Here is a 16,621-nt window from a genome sequence, read left to right as displayed (position 1 = left end):
CAGTACAGATCCACCGTTATGGATATTACCATCACTTCCCCCAACCCTCATGTTGGATCCCAGGCGAAGTATAGAATAGTTCCTGGTCCTCCTCCCCGACCCCAACCCGCATCAAAACAACCAGTCCACCACAATGGCGCCGTCAACATCAAGGATAGCTCTTCTTCCTACTCTCGTGCTCTCTCTTTTTCCTGGTCGGTGCATGGCCGAGCCCTGGAAAGCGATCGATGCAGATTTCGCCGATCCCAGCGTCATAAGAATAGATGATGGCTACTACGCCTTTGCGACTTCCGCCAACGGCGTCAATGCCCAGATCGCCCATTCTGCGGATTTCAACACCTGGAGTGTCTTGGATGGCCAGGACGCACTTCCCGGTCCTTTTCCTAGCTGGGTAAACGGCAAACATCCCCTTATCTGGGCGCCAGATGTTATCCAACGAGTCTGTCTTTGGCCTTCTTTCTCATTAACAGGCTCTAATGGAAGATAACAGGACGATGGCACTTTCGTCATGTACTACTCCGCCTCTACCAGCGAAGCCAATAGCAAACACTGTATTGGCGCCGCGACCTCTTCCTCCATCACCGGTCCCTACACCCCCGAGCAGAAGGCCCTTGCCTGTGATATCAGCAAAGGCGGTGCCATCGATGCCGCAGGCTTCAAAGATGACGACGGAACATACTATGTTGTCTATAAGGTCGATGGAAACAGTCTCAACACGGGCAGCGATTATCACCCCACGCCTATCATGCTCCAGAAGCTGCAGTCCGATGCCGTGACTCCCGACGGCGACGCCGTGCAGCTGATTGACCGCGAGGATGCCGACGGACCCCTTGTCGAAGCACCCAGTATAGTGAAGAGTGGCGGCCAGTACTATCTGTCGTTCTCGTCAAACATGTACAACACCCTGAAGTATGACGTTAGTTATGCTGTCGCGTCGGCGGTAACTGGACCCTATACCAAGGCCTTGGCGCCAAATGCGCCACTGCTGGGCTCTGGAGATAGTAGTAATGTGGGATCACTTGGGGGACCTGGCGGATCTGATTTCCGGGAAGATGGAGGTGCGATTGCGTTTCATGCTTTTAATAACGGGCAGGATATGGATAAGGCGAGGGGGATGTGGGTGGCTAATGTCAAGATTGATGGAGGTAGGGTTTCTATTGAGTGAATGGTGGATGTTAAAGGTGTATATCTTGTATTCCGTCTATTGTTTGGTAAAGATATGTGCATTAATATCCAGACATAATATAATTACAAAGATAAGGGGTATACTTCGCGTTTTATTAAGCGTCACCATTTTGATTTTGAGGATGGTTCCCTTCTAATTCGCGCCATTTCTGAATCACCATGGCCCTTTCCTCTGTTGATGCTACACACATCTCCTCGATTCCTTGGTCCAGTCGTGACCGTAGGATGTATCTTGTTTTATTCTTGGTTAAGGAATTGCGAAGACTCTTATGTACTCCGTCCAGTGGGAATCCTGCTAAGCCCCAGATGCCTACCGGTCATATATGTCAAACTAGGAAGAGCAAGGAGAGGTATAAACGAAGGACGACGTACCTGCAGCTGGCTTAAAGAACACACCACCAATCCCCTTTCCAACCCCCTTGACTAAACCTCTCCCGCCAGACTTCTGGAAACCTCGCGCAGGCTGCGTGAGAAGACCTGTAATACCATAGTAAAACCCCTCCATGAATTCCTTCCAACAGTCAGCATCACTGATTAACGCCCATACGCAGGTAAGCACTCACTGTCCCAGCTGCTCGAAACCCACTCCTCACGTTCAAGACTCTCGGAATCTTCTGCACCGTCGTATCATGATAAAGCTTGGGTGCATTATGAAATCCCTTCGCTAAGCTGAGCGTCAAGTCGGTGGGAAGCATGAGCGCAAAATTGAGCACCTGCTTTGCGAACTTGGTAGTATGGTACCCTGTTTCTGTCAAAAACTCTTTCGTGCCATTCTTATCTTCTTTAGCCTGTTTCCGAGTTATTGTCCGTTCAAGGTCTAGCTCATTCTCAAGGTCATCGGAGGCATCGATTATAGTGTCTTCGCTGCTTTGCGACTGTTCTTCCTCCGCTGAGGCGTATTCACTATCGCTCGCCGACTCCGGGGACACTGATTGAAGGGACCTGGTGTCGGCTTCGGATCTGGCCACTCCAGTATGGCCATTAGCGTTGCCCCGGGAAGATCTCTCCTTTTCTTGCTCACGCGCCTTTTCCAGTGATTCCGTGCAGTGATCTCTTACCCAGTCTCGGTTACTGAGGTGATGACGATGACGGTGATTATCTTTTTTTCTGTGATTCTCATTGGAGAACACCCCAGCTACACCAGCGGGCACAGATGCAAGTCCACTGATGAAATCACTGACTACTCCGTACAACACCTCAGCACCTGCAGACAGCGGTCCTCGAGGGTCGCGGTTGGTGTCATATTCTTTGGCACGGTATCTAGCAGATATGAGTAATCAACCACACAATGCGTCAGGACCGAAAACAAGGGACGGAATATCTCACAGTTCAAAACTATGCGGATTCACAATCCCAGCCTCCACCAAAACCGCCGCCGCAAAAGCACTCAACTTGACATGCATATGGCGATGCCACCACACCGCCGGACGAGTAGGACAAATTGCGCACCGTAGGCTCCGTAAATCCAAATGCTGGTGGAAACTACAGACAGCATTCTGCACGCCTCTTTCCGTCCGCATGCCCTTGCCTATCTCCTCGGCCTTTTCCAGCGTAGACGGCTCCAACGCTGTATTGATCGCGTCCGCCAGTTTCTCCGCCGTCAATTGTTTATACGGTACTGGCTGCGGCCCGGCACCTGCTCGGGCCACAATCGAGCCCCAGAATGGCTGGTCGCCGAAAAAGGGAACGATTACTGTCGGACGTCCCAGGACCAGCCCAGCTGCGGTGGTACCTGCACCACCGTGGTGGACGACGCATGAAACATGTTGGAAAAGCCAGTCGTGGGGACACTTTCCTAACAGGAAGACGTTTTCAGGTACTTCGCTGCCTCCTCCGATGTTGCCCCAGCCTTTGGATACGAGCGCTCGCTTCCCGGTTAGGCGAACGGCTTCGAAGACAATTGAGGTTAGTTTGGCTGGGTTGTCAACTACGATGGAACCGAATCCGATGTAAACTGGGGGTTCGCCTGCTTTGAGGAAGGCATCGAGATCGTCGGGCGGCTTGTAGTCGGTGTCACTGGGTAGAAACTGGAATCCGCAGACGTCGATATTGTCGCCCCAGTCTTGGGGCTTAGGTAAAAGGGATGGAGACCTATGGCGATTAGTGATTATATCGTGATAATATAGGAGTAACGCACCAAAGATAGGTATATGGTATTCGCAACCGATGCGCAATACTAGGAGCGCGGATCGCGTCCAATGGATCGAGACCCAGCTCCCTCTTGCGCAAGCGATTAATGAGGTCCCCAAGCCCCTCCCACATTATCACCTCGACAATAGCATACGAGGCAAAATTCGCAACAGACGGTTTCGTAGTTTGCGTCCGGACATTAGCCAACGGATGCGGGAACGACTGTGTTGCCGACCACGGCATCCTACACTCTCAGCAAAACGTCCACTTTCACAAAACCAAACCAAATATGAAAAACTCACGTAAACATCATATTCAACGGAATCCCCATCTTCTCCGCACAGCTCAAGTGCGCAAAACTCGGCGGGTTGGCAATAATAACATCCGCGACAAACGGCCGCGTCGTACAATCCGGTGTCTCACTCCATGGGTCCTCCTTAATATGATGCATCCCGGTCCCATCCCCAGTCTCAAAACAGGAGCGCCAGCACCCGGAGAAAATAGCCTTCATTTCCCGCCGTCGCTTGGGAATCGCTCCGCTACGAAGCGTCCGCATATCCGGCATCAGCCCGGGATTTTTCACCATAAACGCCATCAATTCCGCCGGATCGCCGCCAATATTGAAAAATTCCAGCCCCGTCTCGCTAACATATTCGCGGAATGAAAGATGCGTGGCGAGTCGTACCCTGTGACCGTGTTTTTGGAGTTCCTTTCCCAGCGCGACGAAGGGTTGAACGTCGCCGCGCGAACCGACGACTTGAATGACAATGTTCAGTCGTAGCGGGAACTTATCCTGTCCTTCTGTAACAATAAATGATGGCCTGCGGTCGTTTACGAGGGGCTTCGGGTATTTCTCGAGTTGGTTGATTAACTTGAGTAGCCAGGGCTTGTGTTCACGGATCTTGATGTCCAGTCGTCCATCATCTGCGCACTTCTCGTTAACCATTGTCCCATTCATGCCCCTTTCGCTTGAGTAATAGAACACACACCCATTACCCGGACTCCGGTGTTCAGTCCCTGCTCCCTCACATGAGCATGACTGCCGCCTAACGAGTGACGCCTGGGACTGAGATGTTCCTCCGGCCAGTCGTCCGCGGTAATACTATGTCTGTGCGGTCGCGGCGATGCTGCGTCTGTTGCCATTGTGTTGATATATCTCGCTCCCACACCTGAGAATTTTGAAATTTTGCCTTTTGCATAGGGAGGAAAAATAATTATAATAATAATAATAATAAAGGAACAAGGTGTGAGGGAAGATGATAAAAAAGGGTTCCACCCATGATGATGTCACAGCGAGGAATTAGCTTCGGTTGATCACCGGTTGTCCCGAACCCTTGTTCTGCTTGGAATTTCCATGATGATCCGGTTGGGCTCCACTTTTCATTGTGATTATTATGCGACTTGACTACCTCGGAACAAGAAAGGTAGGCTATTTGCTGGGCTTTTGTTGTTCTGTGTCGTAGGGCTGAGCGTGGTCGGTGTTGAACAGCCTTATCGGGCCGATGCCGAGGTAAGTGGACTTGTACTCGGGGTCCGAATTTGCCTCTGGGATTTTTGCCAGTTATACATCTTCTTGATCCATAGGACAGCCTAGTAACTTGGAAGAAAAAAGGAAAGGTACATCAGATGTATCACTTCAGTAACGTTCCTCACTCTCAATAACAGGTTAGGATAGAAAAGAAACACCGGGAAGAAATGGGAAACGACACATAATTGGAAAATAAGAGCAGTACCTAGGCCACATGGGAAATCAACTTCTGTATACAGCCTTGCTAAAGTGCTTCATTCCCTCTCACAGCCCAACCGAATCACGCAAATATCTCCTTAAGCCGGCCAAATACCAAGACCTAGTCAAGGCTTTATCCTCTCCTTTTTGCAACATATCTGACCGAACTGATCCTTCGGGCGAGTATACAATCGTCGAAAACCTAGGTGAGCTAGCTAGATGGGGGCTAGCATATAAATATGACCTCCCGAGGTCTCGTCCATTCAAGGTTGTATCACTGGATTGCCCACAGGGTTAATTCTTGGGATCATCCTGGAAACGGAGAGGACCGGCTATGCGAAGAAACTTTGCGTCCGTCAAAGAACATTTGACCGATCGCTTGTGCAGTTGCGGAGCTTAGCATCCCCTTCCCTCGCAAGACACGGTCCCCGTGCCATATGCCAAAATACAGTGAAAGATAACGCAAGGAGGCAAAGCGTTGCGAAAAAGTAGAGATTAAGTCTCGAACACGTGGCTGAAGAGTTAGACATGCAGTACCTTGGTCTGGATTCGTACCTGCCCAATAATCCCCCCTGCTGGCATTTAGTGTCAGGTCTTCCAGCTTTGGACATTGTGTATCCACTTACTCGAGATCTCTAGGCGTGTAAAATCCCTGAGCATTACTACCTGTGTACTCCACATGGGTCCAAAGCCTAGTCAAGTTCGGATGGTTTGTAACTGCACGAATTGGCCAAGGATACACAGTCATCTCCAAATTTCGCAGGGTGCTGAAGGACATCAAGAAATGTTCAAACGTAACAGAGGGCCTCTGAAAAGCCCAGAAGTCTCAGGTCATAGTAAGACTCTCCAGAGACGGGGTGTAGCCTGTCATTAGATGCAGAACACTGATCTAATGGATCGCTATCTCCAGGATATCCTCTCCGATTTGATCAACCCGTAGGGACTCATTCGTGATGGCAAGCTCCTCGTCGCTCAGAGTATTGCCTACCCTGCAGCCTTTTGTGTGCAATCCAATCCCACTTATCGTGTATTCATTGCGTTCCTAGTCGAGGTATACTAGATGGCTCAGACCATATTGTCAGAGCTGTCACCATGGCGGTTCTCATTTAGACATATATCAACACGATAACAATCTAACCAAAGCTTTTCTTGGTTGGGGTGAAAGTACATGTTTCCCAGTTCAGTAGCATCGTAGGGAGAACAACCTATTCCTCATGTTTGGCTTTGCCTGGATTCCCACCGCGCCTGGTGCGGCTTGGCCTCCGATTTCAAGTCCACAGAGGAGACATTTGCGTCCCCGCAGATTGTCAATCTTTATAGATAGGTTCAGGTTTTGCATACGTGATATCGTCTTCCTTCATTCATTGCGAATTCTATATACTGTGCTCTTTTGCCAGGAGACATGATTCGGAATAAGTGATAGAAGATTCTGACCTCTATGACATATTCATATCGTCATGCCGCTAATTACTTCAACATCCCTTAAGCTTTGAGGAAGTCTCTCGTCCATAGATGTGGGGAACCCTATCATACATCATCAGAACAGCACCGCGCATGCCAGCTCAATCCAACCCTTAATGATCAAAAGAGGACATGGCCCTATACACTCCCATACAAAATCAAAAAAAAAAAAAAAAATACACACACACGTTAGCTTATCCAACCCACCACGGCTAAGGGAAAGACAACAACGATTAGAGACCTCTTTCCGAATAGCCCTTCTTACAAAACCCTCTACCAACTGACGATCAAAACTGATATCACGTGGTCTCTAACAAACAATTCCCCCTCTCGCTGTCGTCACACTGACCCTTAATATAAAAATTCCAAGAAGGCAACCACGTCCAATCCATAGAAATGTCACAACTCATGATCAGTAATCCTGCGGTTTCAGAGTCCTTCTGACGACGGTGGGTCATATCCGCAGTTTTTCCGGTATAGGTCGAAGATCGGGTCCAGATGGGGTAATCCCGGGTCTCCACTATTAGCAACCAGACTTTAATATTCGTTGTAGTTTTATTTTGGTGGGTGAGGGGTTGCTCGGTGTTATTAAGATTAAAATGTGGATTGATATTCGGGGTTGACAACGTTACGTCTATGTCTGAGATAGTGAATGGTGATGATCTAACTAAATTAATGACATTTTTGGTATGGCGAGTTCGTCGAATGTGGGGGGTGTTGTAGCTAAGGGGAAATATATATTTCTGCATGCGATACAGATCGATACCCTACAACAAAAGTAGTAATCAATATTACTTTGATTATACATAGTACATATTTATCTATAACCTCTACATTTGAATCTAAGAGAACGAGACAGCCATAGCTTCTCATCATGTACTCAAATCTGTCAAGTCATGACACCTACGGTACCTATAAAATGACCGACTAGGGGCAAGTTCATGGCTGTGTGATTTGCACATTTTCACATTTGCTTTTATGATTCAAGAACGTAAACCACCTAGGTGGACGGTTGGCGACAATTAACGTACAGCACCCAAGATTGTTCATATATGAAGGTAAAAATAGCTCTAAGAATTACAAACAAAAACTTTAACGTAAATTTTCAAAGAGGACAATCAAGTAGACAACGCAAACACTAACGTCTGTTTGATCTAAAATCTGGATCTATCAACCCCTCAAAATAAAAGTCTTCACTCGAAATCGCTTAAGCGGAGACACACTGGTGGTAGTAGGGGTTCCACTTCTTGCAAGTAAGACCCTCCTCACACTCAGTGCTACCGCTGTAGTTCATGCCACCGCACTGGTAGTAGGCCTTGACACGGCCGCCAGCGTTAGAACTAGGCTGAGGAGCAGAGTTAGTGGGCGCAGCAGAAGAGGCAATGGCGGAGGTAGTGGAAGGGGTAGCAGGAGCAGTGCTGGTGGTAGAAGAGGCGGCTGCAGTGGTGGAGGCAATGGCGGAGGTAGTGGAAGAGGGTTCAGTGTTTTCAGTAGTGGATTGCTGTTTGGCGATGGTAGTGAAGCTAGAAGGAGCGGGGGCAGCGCTGGTGGCTGCGGGAGCAGAGGCAGATGCAGAGGCGGAGCCTGAGGAAGACGAACCAGAAGCACCGTCCCAGACGGCAGGGCCGGGGATAGGGTAGCTGTCAAAGGAGCTGTAAATGTCGAAGAGGACACCCTTGTCGGTGGCAGTGTAGGCACCGGGGATGGAGACACCCTCGGGGAGAGTCTTGGAGCCGGAGGAGGTGACCTTGACCTGGACACACTCCATGTAGAACTGGGCACCGCCCTGGCGGTTACCCTCGTGGAGGGCGATGATCTCAGGGCGGAATAGGTACTCGCCGGCGGCAACGTCGGGGACGGTGACGGAGTGCTTGCCTCTGTTCTTGATCAGGGTCTCGACGGCCCAGGTGCCGTCGGTATAGCCGTCCTCGGCGATCTTGACCCAGCCGTTGCCAGCAGTGCCCTTCTCGGTAGGGGCCATGTAGACAAGGATGGGGCCATTGTGGGAAGAGGCGATGATGTCGTCAGACGCGCTGCGGGAGTCGTGGTGCCACTCAAAGGTGATCTTGTCGCCGGCCTTGACCTCAAGGGTCTTGGCGGTAGCCTTGTTGTTAACATTGCAGGTCATGTCCTTAGAGGTGACATCGGTGATGGGGCTGTTGCTGGGGGGAGAACGGATGTATCCGCTGTCGCTGTTACCCTCACCCTGGTCGACATCGTTGATCCAGACGGCGTGGACGGTAGTGTGGGCGCTGACGAGCTTAGCAGCCGCTGCCAGAGCGAGCATACCAACAGTGGAGGACTTCATTTTGATAAAGAATGGAAGGCGTCGACTTGGACGTGTTAAAAGAATGTAGAATGTGAAGGTAAGTAGGAAAACAAAAAGCAGAAAGGAATGATTGGTTAGCTATCCAGGCTTGAGGAAAAGAAAGAGAGGCAACGAGAGATCGGACAAGAGCCTTTTATACATGGTCAATCCTGGCGTCCAACTGCCTTCATGGTATTCATAGATTAAACGGTTCCGGGATGGGACCAGGCGAGATGAGCGGAGCCCTGCCAAGGAGCGTCAACTCGCTGATGCCAAGAGGAAAGACGTTTCAGCTAAATTTCACATCAAGACTAGTTTAAAGCTTTTGCTTCATTTATCCGGCTTGGCAAGTATGGCTTATTGGCCTCTGGTGGGAAATACAGTTGGAGGGGTCAATTCCGGCAGAGACAATGAGATGCCCTAACTTGCACACGAATCATGGCTCCGTCAAAGCATCGACCACTTCAACTCCCACCGAGTCCTCATTGGATTCCGGTCTTTTAGTGCTGCAGCGGGCGGTCTTGGCATGGCCTTTGCATATTGCGCTGTTTCACCCCGATATTGACAGTTCCTATGGTTCGCTAGCATAGCTTAATGAATTAATATCCCGGGTTATATGATACCAGTATTATCACCCCTTTTGTGGGAAATGACACGGTACCTGCATCCATACCTGCTCTTACTCGTGTAGGGAGTAGTTCGAAGAACGCGATGAGAGAGAAACTACCTCGAGAAGCCGAACAAATTCAACGCTTGGAGACTACAGTGTATGTACCTGGAACTTAGAAGTAGATAGACACAGATACTCAGAAGACTATGGAGCTAACGGGCGAATGATCGTCATGGAAAATATGCTTCCTGTAACAAGTCAATATGAAAAGAGACGGGACGATAAAGTAAAGTGGAAGTGATGGGCACGTTAGCCGCCAGGAACCATGAATACGTTGGATACTCCTTTAGATCCTTGGAAATTTCCAAGCCGTTCTCGCCCTCGGATCCGTTCCGACTGATATTAGCGTTAATCAGCAAAGGGTCCATTTTAATTCTCCACTTGGGCGGCGCATCGGCCATTGCCTAAAACAGATATGCTCCGACGCCACTGGGAGAAGCGTTTCAAAGTACAACTTCCTCAGACTGATTCGGATAAATTCAACCAAAGTACTCTTCCATTTACCCCACCAATGGGATATGCCATAAAAGGTGCGGAGCACCCGTCCCTGATCTAGTTAAGCTGATAGCCCTTCCTTCCGGTATGATCCATCCAGTTTGAAGTGCCACATGGCGCCAGGGTATACGAAACCCTTCTCGTGTAGATGTTCTAGCTAGAACACTGACACAAGTAGTGTCTAGCTATAGTTATACATGAGAACGCCTTGAGCCTGTGAGATGCTCGTAGGACGGCAGCATTCAAGATCATCTCGCAACAGGGGCCTACCGCCCTGCAGTTAATATAAAATTCGACAGCCCGGAAATTATCAACTGCGCGCTAGACTTGGTAGTTACCTGTGCCCGCCCACCATGGAGAAAGCTTCTAGATGAAAGGGACTGGTTCGTTCAGGGGAAATTACTCTCTTCCTCCCCCCATGTGAGATTCAATAGTCTGGAGTAGGGTCAGCCACCTGGTGCCGGGGTATAGAAAGGGTGTGGATATCGAGAATAGTAACTGGATACGAAGGGGTTGAAGGTACTCCATAGACTATTGAGAATCGTTTCGGATGTAGGTCACCTATTTTTAGTTGATTCATCATGCCACGACACCTTGCCTAACGACTTACTTAGAAAGAAACTGGGACAAAATAGTTCAAGTGGATTAGACAGGCTATCTAATGTATCTATTTCAAACAGATTTCAAGCTAAAAAGCACACTGTAGAATATTCCGACGCGGCGCGGAAAAGTCAGTAGCGTTTAGCCGGGTTTATTAAAAGAAGATTGAGTGGAACTCTCAGCGATTCTAGAGCGTCGAGAAATAAAGAAACTCCATAATTTACGATACTGAGCATCCACAGAAGATTCTAAGATCAACTAGTGTACTGTGTTTTGACTGTTTTCGATAATTTAACATTCCCCTGAAAATGTCAACGACGATCTTCCCAGCAACTGAGCAGAACGTCTTGGAATCTACCCTTACGCAGTGCGGTGTACACTTTGCTAATCTGCGTCCCGATACATTCCTTCTTGCGATTCTCTCCAGAATCATACGTAGGGTGGTCGGCGATACCTCGGTGCATCGGCACAGCAAGTGTCTCCCGAACGAACGAGTAGAAGCTGCGTGACGCACTGCAGAGATAAGATTTGGTCGTCTGATTTTCAAAGAACTTCTCCCGTTGTTCCGCATAGCTTTGCTTCAAAGCATGGCATACTTGTGTTTCCCAATCCTTGACCAATCCGACATCAATGAGGAAGGATCTCGCAGGATTTCCCTCTCGCTGCAGGCAGCTCGTGAGGACCCCAACGGAGTAGCTGGTGGTTGACTGGCATCGGTCGGCAAGATCACTTGTGCTCGTATGGGACCAGTGATGCATGAGCGCTTCCCAGACCTCCTTTTGAACTACGGCCAAGCGATCGCCAACGATCGGGGAAAAGAGTTTGGCGTGGATATTGTTGACCTGCTCCTGGGCGTCCTTCACGAACTCCAAATGGAGCGCTCGCAAATCGAGTGCCTGACAGAGTGTGTACAAGTACGTTGCCGCCATCATTGACAGAACTTCCACACTATCTGCGGCATAGCGACAGGCAATGAAAGCAAGCGAGTTTAAGCCCTGATTGTGCATTTCTGCCGATTGAACATGATTACTGACCGGATGGTTCAGATAGGCAAGCTCCGACATGTACGATGCCATGTTGATGTCCACCCCTTTAAAGGCAAACGACAAGCTAGGATCATCGGGACTGAGGTTGGGAGGCAGACCCTTGCTCAAGGAGGGGTTGATCAATTCAGAAGATTGGGAGAAGATCATTTTGCCCAGCATCTGCATCGCTGACATGGTCTTCTCCATTGCAGACGCGACCGACGCCGCTTGGAAGTTCCCTCCATGATGGATCTGTTCCTCCTTGGGATCAAGCAGCGGATTGTCCGTCGTGGAGTTGAGTTCACACACAACCTGTCTGAAAGACAAGGCCATGTCCTCGATCTGCGGTCCAATCCACTGTGTAGAGGTTCGCAGGGCGTACCGATCCTGGGCCAGTCCGCCATGATTAGCCGTCTCGCTTCCATGAGTGGGGTTCATCGCCAACTTAGAATCGGCCAAGAACTGGAAAATGTTGGCTGCCGCTTCACGTTGGCCGTCATGAGGACGCGCATTCGCGATGAACGGATGGTAATTGTATCGCATCCCAAGTAGGGCTTCGGTGCCCATAGCGGTGAGCACCTGAGAAAGTAAAACCAGTTGATTGGCCTCGAAGAGGACAAGACTCGCTGCGCCACCACTGAAAGCAGTGCCGTTCAGGAGACCAAGGCCCTCCTTGGGACCAAAGTCAAGAGGAACTAGGCCTGCCTCTTGCAAGGCTCGGTGAGCCGGCATGACCTGGCCATTGCCAGCACAATGGATTGAGATATCTGGATTACCCTCCAACGCTCCTGCGATGTAGGCTAGAGGGGTCAGGTCACCGGAAGCTGAGATGCTACCACGCAATGGGACGACGGGAGTCATTCCATGAGCGAGAAGAGTGAGGATATGCTCAACAACCTGGACGCGAACGGCCGAATGTCCTCTCACCAACGAATTACAACGTGTGAGCATGGCAGCTCGAACGATTGGAATTGGCATGGCATGACTTTTCATGTGTTGTGGACTAGATGTTGGATCCACGATGCCACGGTCAGTTGGGAGCAGTATCGCTGCGTTATGATGCTGTATCAACGCCTTTTGGAGGTTTGCATAATCGTCTGTGCGGGTGTCTGCGCTGCCCCCGAATCCTGTGTTGACACCATAGATGACTTCGCCCTGTGCGAGCTTTGCACTGAGTAAGTCAACACTGTGACTCATCTGATTGGGTACGTCCTTGTCCTTCGTGATGGACGCAGAAACACCATTGCTGGGGAATCAAGATTAGCATTGATCTAAGCCAGCAGAAATGGAAGCGCCTTACTGAGCAACGGCGAAGACAGAGCTCAAATTGAGAGATCGTCCATCGAGAACAACCTCCTTGTCCCCGTCGACCATCTCGCGTAGCTGGCGAAAGGATGACAAGACAGACTCCGTAAAGGAGTGTTTACTGTCCTTACAGACTGAGCTGCTTCTCTGTAGAGGGATGTTGTCCATGGCAGACATCGATGGCTTACTCATCTTGGAAAGCTGATGTTTACACAGACAGGAGACTTGTTTATAGGAAACACACAAAGAGCACGTCCAACGTGAATCTTCACAAGAGCCAGAAAGGGCAGAAAAGCATCTGGCGGTGAATCAATGTGCTTTTCTGGCGGATCGGCAGATCAAGCCTCAGCATATATGGAGGAAGGAAAAGTCTTCCTTGCACCAGACTAAGAACGGGAAGGATTAGCCAAGACCAATAGGAGCAAATAATCGAAGACTTTGAATATGTAGGGCATAACCTAGAAAATTCGGGTGATCTAGGTAGAATCAAAGACAGCCTATATTCTTAACCCATTTGAACTCAACGCAAATAGCCCTCCACTGTTCCGTCACTTTCTTGGTGTGAGAATCCAATCCCGGGCTATAGTCAAGCCACATTATCGATTATCTTCTCACTTACCCCTCCGTAAATTTTCTCCTGAACCAGAATGGCTCCCCAGTAGGAATGCTCCCAGGTACAGCTAGTAGTCTCCTGAAATATATTGATGGTGGCGGTCTTGACATGTCTATTTCGATATGAGTTTGGTCGTTTGATACGACCATATGTCCAGTGGAAAACCCCCTTGCGTCGTCCATAAGGCTTGGCGAGAACCGACCTCAGCCTCCTTTTCTTGTCGGGAGAGATAGACATGTCGATTCTTTCTCAGCCACGACATCTTTTGCTCTCAAGAAAGCGCTCGGGGCACAAGGCAACGACGGGAACCGGAGGAGATTAATGTCTCATCGATTGCCCGTAATGCTTAAGCCTGCAAGAATTTCCAAACCAGCGGAACGGAGCACCCTATATATACCGACCTATCACAGGAACCCGCGCAAACAAAGAATGTCTCACATTTTATTCACTGATGTAGTCTTCAGGCTCCAATAGTGACTGTGGTGGGCGGGACATGATACTGTGAAGGTCAACTTCAGGGTTATCGCCAGATGGTGATTATGGGCCTCAGGCAGCAACAAGAACAGCGCAACGCATCCCATTCCTCAGCATGATCATGCAGGAAGAATGCAACGTATAAACCGGTCCAACGTGGACTTTTTAGTCATTGAAACCTGGATGACATAATGAGGCAGCAACCCCGCATTTCCGTCAGGGGCGATAAATAATGCCCTATCTTATCTCTTTCCCCTCATTTACGGAGATAATCCCCTGATAACCCTGATAACCTTTTCCATGGCTATATAGGACATATATAGTAAACTAGAAAGGTCAACATCTACTCCACAAAAGTCACTATGACCATGGACGCGGAAATCAAATACGTACTCAGCCTCCAGGCTGTGCGTGAACGGGCTCACCGTGTCCTCCATCTTGCCGAAGCCAACAAACTCACCCATTTCGACTATCACGAGGACCGTTTCGACGCTGCAGTTCAATATGTAACCAACATCATTAGGGCATGTCACCTCGGAGATTTCCTCAGACCACCCATACAACCCAAACCAGAAAGCTAACACGTCGTAGCGGGACTTTGGTCCAGACAAATATCATCTGATTCCTCCCCATGGCCGGTGGCAGCACTTCGACGTCGGTGGTACAGCCCGCATAGTGGACCTCCTTGCACGATGGGAGGCAGCGGGGTATGACAAGGTTGAACAGGCTCGCAGCCTGGTCGATTTATTCTTCGTCTCCGTGCTTCTCGATGCGGGTGCAGGGGATAAATGGCGTTTTACCGAGCCGGGCAGTAATCTTGCCATTGGCCGGAGCGAAGGTATCGCCGTGGCGACATTATATATGTTCAGCGAGGGCGAGTTCGCCCTCCCAGGTAGTGATCGAAAAGATATTGTTCTGGGTACGTCTCTTTCCCCGAGGCTTAGGCCCTCCGCTAAGAGAATTAGGCGCCTCCCTTAAGGACTTCTCCGAAGCAACCCTGTCACGCGGGTTCCAGATCACAAACAACAACCCGTTCGTTGGAGTCCCGGCACGGGTCGAGCTCATCAAATCTCTTGGTCGCTCACTCGTGAATCTCCCGAATATCTTCGGTGACACCGGTCGACCCGGGAACCTAGTCGGTAAGGTACCCCGTACTTATCCCGTGAACCTCAACAAGAAGTAACTCCCCACGATCAAGATTACCTTATCTCCCGCGCCGACGAGTCTAAGCGCCTCGACTTTGAAGTGCTCTGGGAAACATTGCAGAGCGTGCTCTTACCTATCTGGCCGTCCTCCCGTACTCAGATCGACGGACATCCCATCGGCGACGCCTGGCCCTTAAAATGTCTCGCCGAAGTCGCGCAGCAAGCCGGTCGCGAAACCAAATGTTCTCATATCCAGCCCTTCCACAAGCTCACGCAATGGCTTGCTTATTCGCTCACCGTCCCATTCGACCGTCTTCTGGGCGTGACATGGAAAAATATTGAGATCGCCACCGGGCTACCAGAATACCGAAACGGGGGCGTGTTCATCGATTTGGGTGTTTTGACTCTGAAAGAGGAGAGTCTACAGCGTGGGTTGGCGAACTCGGGTGCTAACCTGCCTGCCTTCGAGGCGACGGGTGACGAGATTGTGGAATGGCGTGCGCTGACTGTGGCTCTGCTGGATAAATTGCACGGTGCACTGAAGGGCACGGAGTTGGGCAAGGAGAAGCTGAGTCTAGCTCAGATGTTGGAGTCAGGATCGTGGAAGGCGGGGAGGGAGTTGGCGGCGGAGTATCGGCCGGAGACTAGGTCGAGCCCAATATTGATTTTGGGCGATGGGACCCTGTTTTAGTTGTAGAAAGAGTCATGCTGAGATGCTGACTCGGTATATTTAGGCCTGCCTAGGCTTACTATATATGGTTGTCTCTAGGTTCTTTATATACTACTCCGTATATACTTCAATATCAAGTGTCTTTGGAGATGTTTCGTAATATTAGCTATAGGATTGGGTGTTACGTGGAGCAGGGATGGTGGATGTATATTGGATGAATCAATCTTGCTCATCGCCACCTCGACCAGATAAATTACAGGCAATTCAAGTGTTTCCTCAGCGGACTTCTCGGACGTACAAGAAAGCTCACCGGAATCCGGACTCCGCGGCCTGCCGTCCATCAATAAAGATCTACTCAATCACCATACAAGTTATCACTGCCAGCCGCCAAGATGACATGTCCCGTGCCCAGGACGGGCCTGAAAAATCCACTTCGACAAGAAAGAACCTTCCACAGGGGCAAGTTAGCCGGACATATGTACCGGACATATGCACTCCGTATATGGTCCACCACATACAACGGTGGAGAAGCGGGTGTAAATTGATAATCGACGTAGCCTAGAACACACTGACTCGACTGATGAGATGATCACCAGGTAAACAAACAGGTCAAGGGGCATCTTTGGGAGTCTCGAGCAAGGGTCATATGACATATTTAAATCTGCAAACCATGGATTATATGGACCAGGCCGGTGGTGTAGTGGCTTGTTGGGTGATACGGAAGCCGATGGATTCTATCTATTATTGATTTTACTGACTTAGTGCATGCATTGAGCTGCTTGTGCATCTGATTATTGTATAGTCTACTGTGCTT

At 49.7% G+C, this 16,621-nt stretch overlaps 5 protein-coding genes across 5 annotated transcripts; 2 read left to right on the top strand and 3 right to left on the bottom strand.

Moving 5' to 3' along the window:
- Positions 1-133: 133 nt before the first annotated feature.
- BDW43DRAFT_320371 (glycoside hydrolase family 43 protein) lies at positions 134-1,165 on the top strand (the record flags this gene model as incomplete). The annotated part of the gene is made up of 2 exons (XM_032049068.1): positions 134-439; positions 491-1,165. 2 exons carry the CDS (start codon positions 134-136, stop codon positions 1,163-1,165), a joined length of 981 nt encoding a protein of 326 aa, XP_031905423.1.
- A 115-nt stretch (positions 1,166-1,280) lies between these two features.
- Positions 1,281-4,458, bottom strand: BDW43DRAFT_306440 (putative UDP-glucose,sterol transferase; the record flags this gene model as incomplete). Its single annotated transcript, XM_032046028.1, has 7 exons — positions 1,281-1,495; positions 1,558-1,696; positions 1,749-2,445; positions 2,512-3,276; positions 3,323-3,559; positions 3,618-4,239; positions 4,305-4,458. 7 exons carry the CDS (start codon positions 4,456-4,458, stop codon positions 1,281-1,283), a joined length of 2,829 nt encoding a protein of 942 aa, XP_031905422.1.
- A 3,251-nt stretch (positions 4,459-7,709) lies between these two features.
- Positions 7,710-8,845, bottom strand: eglD (putative endoglucanase; the record flags this gene model as incomplete). The annotated part of the gene is made up of 1 exon (XM_032049067.1): positions 7,710-8,845. Exon 1 carries the CDS (start codon positions 8,808-8,810, stop codon positions 7,710-7,712), a length of 1,101 nt encoding a protein of 366 aa, XP_031905421.1. The 5' UTR covers positions 8,811-8,845.
- A 1,907-nt stretch (positions 8,846-10,752) lies between these two features.
- BDW43DRAFT_119753 (L-Aspartase-like protein) lies at positions 10,753-13,294 on the bottom strand. The gene is made up of 2 exons (XM_032038057.1): positions 12,901-13,294; positions 10,753-12,846 (listed from the first exon to the last, which is right to left on the bottom strand). Exons 1-2 carry the CDS (start codon positions 13,095-13,097, stop codon positions 10,887-10,889), a joined length of 2,157 nt encoding a protein of 718 aa, XP_031905420.1. The 5' UTR covers positions 13,098-13,294; the 3' UTR covers positions 10,753-10,886.
- A 969-nt stretch (positions 13,295-14,263) lies between these two features.
- Positions 14,264-16,017, top strand: BDW43DRAFT_262091 (URC4/urg3 family protein). Its single transcript, XM_032040383.1, has 4 exons — positions 14,264-14,516; positions 14,584-14,911; positions 14,958-15,131; positions 15,191-16,017. The coding sequence occupies exons 1-4, from the start codon at positions 14,355-14,357 to the stop codon at positions 15,826-15,828; spliced, it is 1,302 nt and encodes a 433-aa protein (XP_031905419.1). The 5' UTR covers positions 14,264-14,354; the 3' UTR covers positions 15,829-16,017.
- The last annotated feature ends 604 nt before the right edge of the window (positions 16,018-16,621 follow it).

The sequence above is a fragment of the Aspergillus alliaceus genome (genome assembly GCF_009176365.1).
Source record: "Aspergillus alliaceus strain CBS 536.65 unplaced genomic scaffold BDW43scaffold_3, whole genome shotgun sequence".
NCBI lineage: Eukaryota > Fungi > Ascomycota > Eurotiomycetes > Eurotiales > Aspergillaceae > Aspergillus > Aspergillus alliaceus.
This window is presented reverse-complemented; position numbering and strand designations above follow the sequence as displayed.

What these genes read in the sequence shown, in the direction of transcription:
- BDW43DRAFT_119753 (XM_032038057.1), bottom strand. Translation starts at nt 13,097, where the DNA reads ATGAGTAAGCCATCGATGTCTGCCATGGACAACATCCCTCTACAGAGA. An exon ending in TCTGTCTTCGCCGTTGCTCA is followed by an intron (nt 12,847 to 12,900) that starts GTAAGGCGCTTC and finishes TTGATTCCCCAG; the next exon opens with CAATGGTGTTTCTGCGTCCA.
- BDW43DRAFT_262091 (XM_032040383.1), top strand. Translation starts at nt 14,355, where the DNA reads ATGACCATGGACGCGGAAATCAAATACGTACTCAGCCTCCAGGCTGTG. An exon ending in ATGTAACCAACATCATTAGG is followed by an intron (nt 14,517 to 14,583) that starts GCATGTCACCTC and finishes AACACGTCGTAG; the next exon opens with CGGGACTTTGGTCCAGACAA. An exon ending in TCGACCCGGGAACCTAGTCG is followed by an intron (nt 15,132 to 15,190) that starts GTAAGGTACCCC and finishes CCCACGATCAAG; the next exon opens with ATTACCTTATCTCCCGCGCC.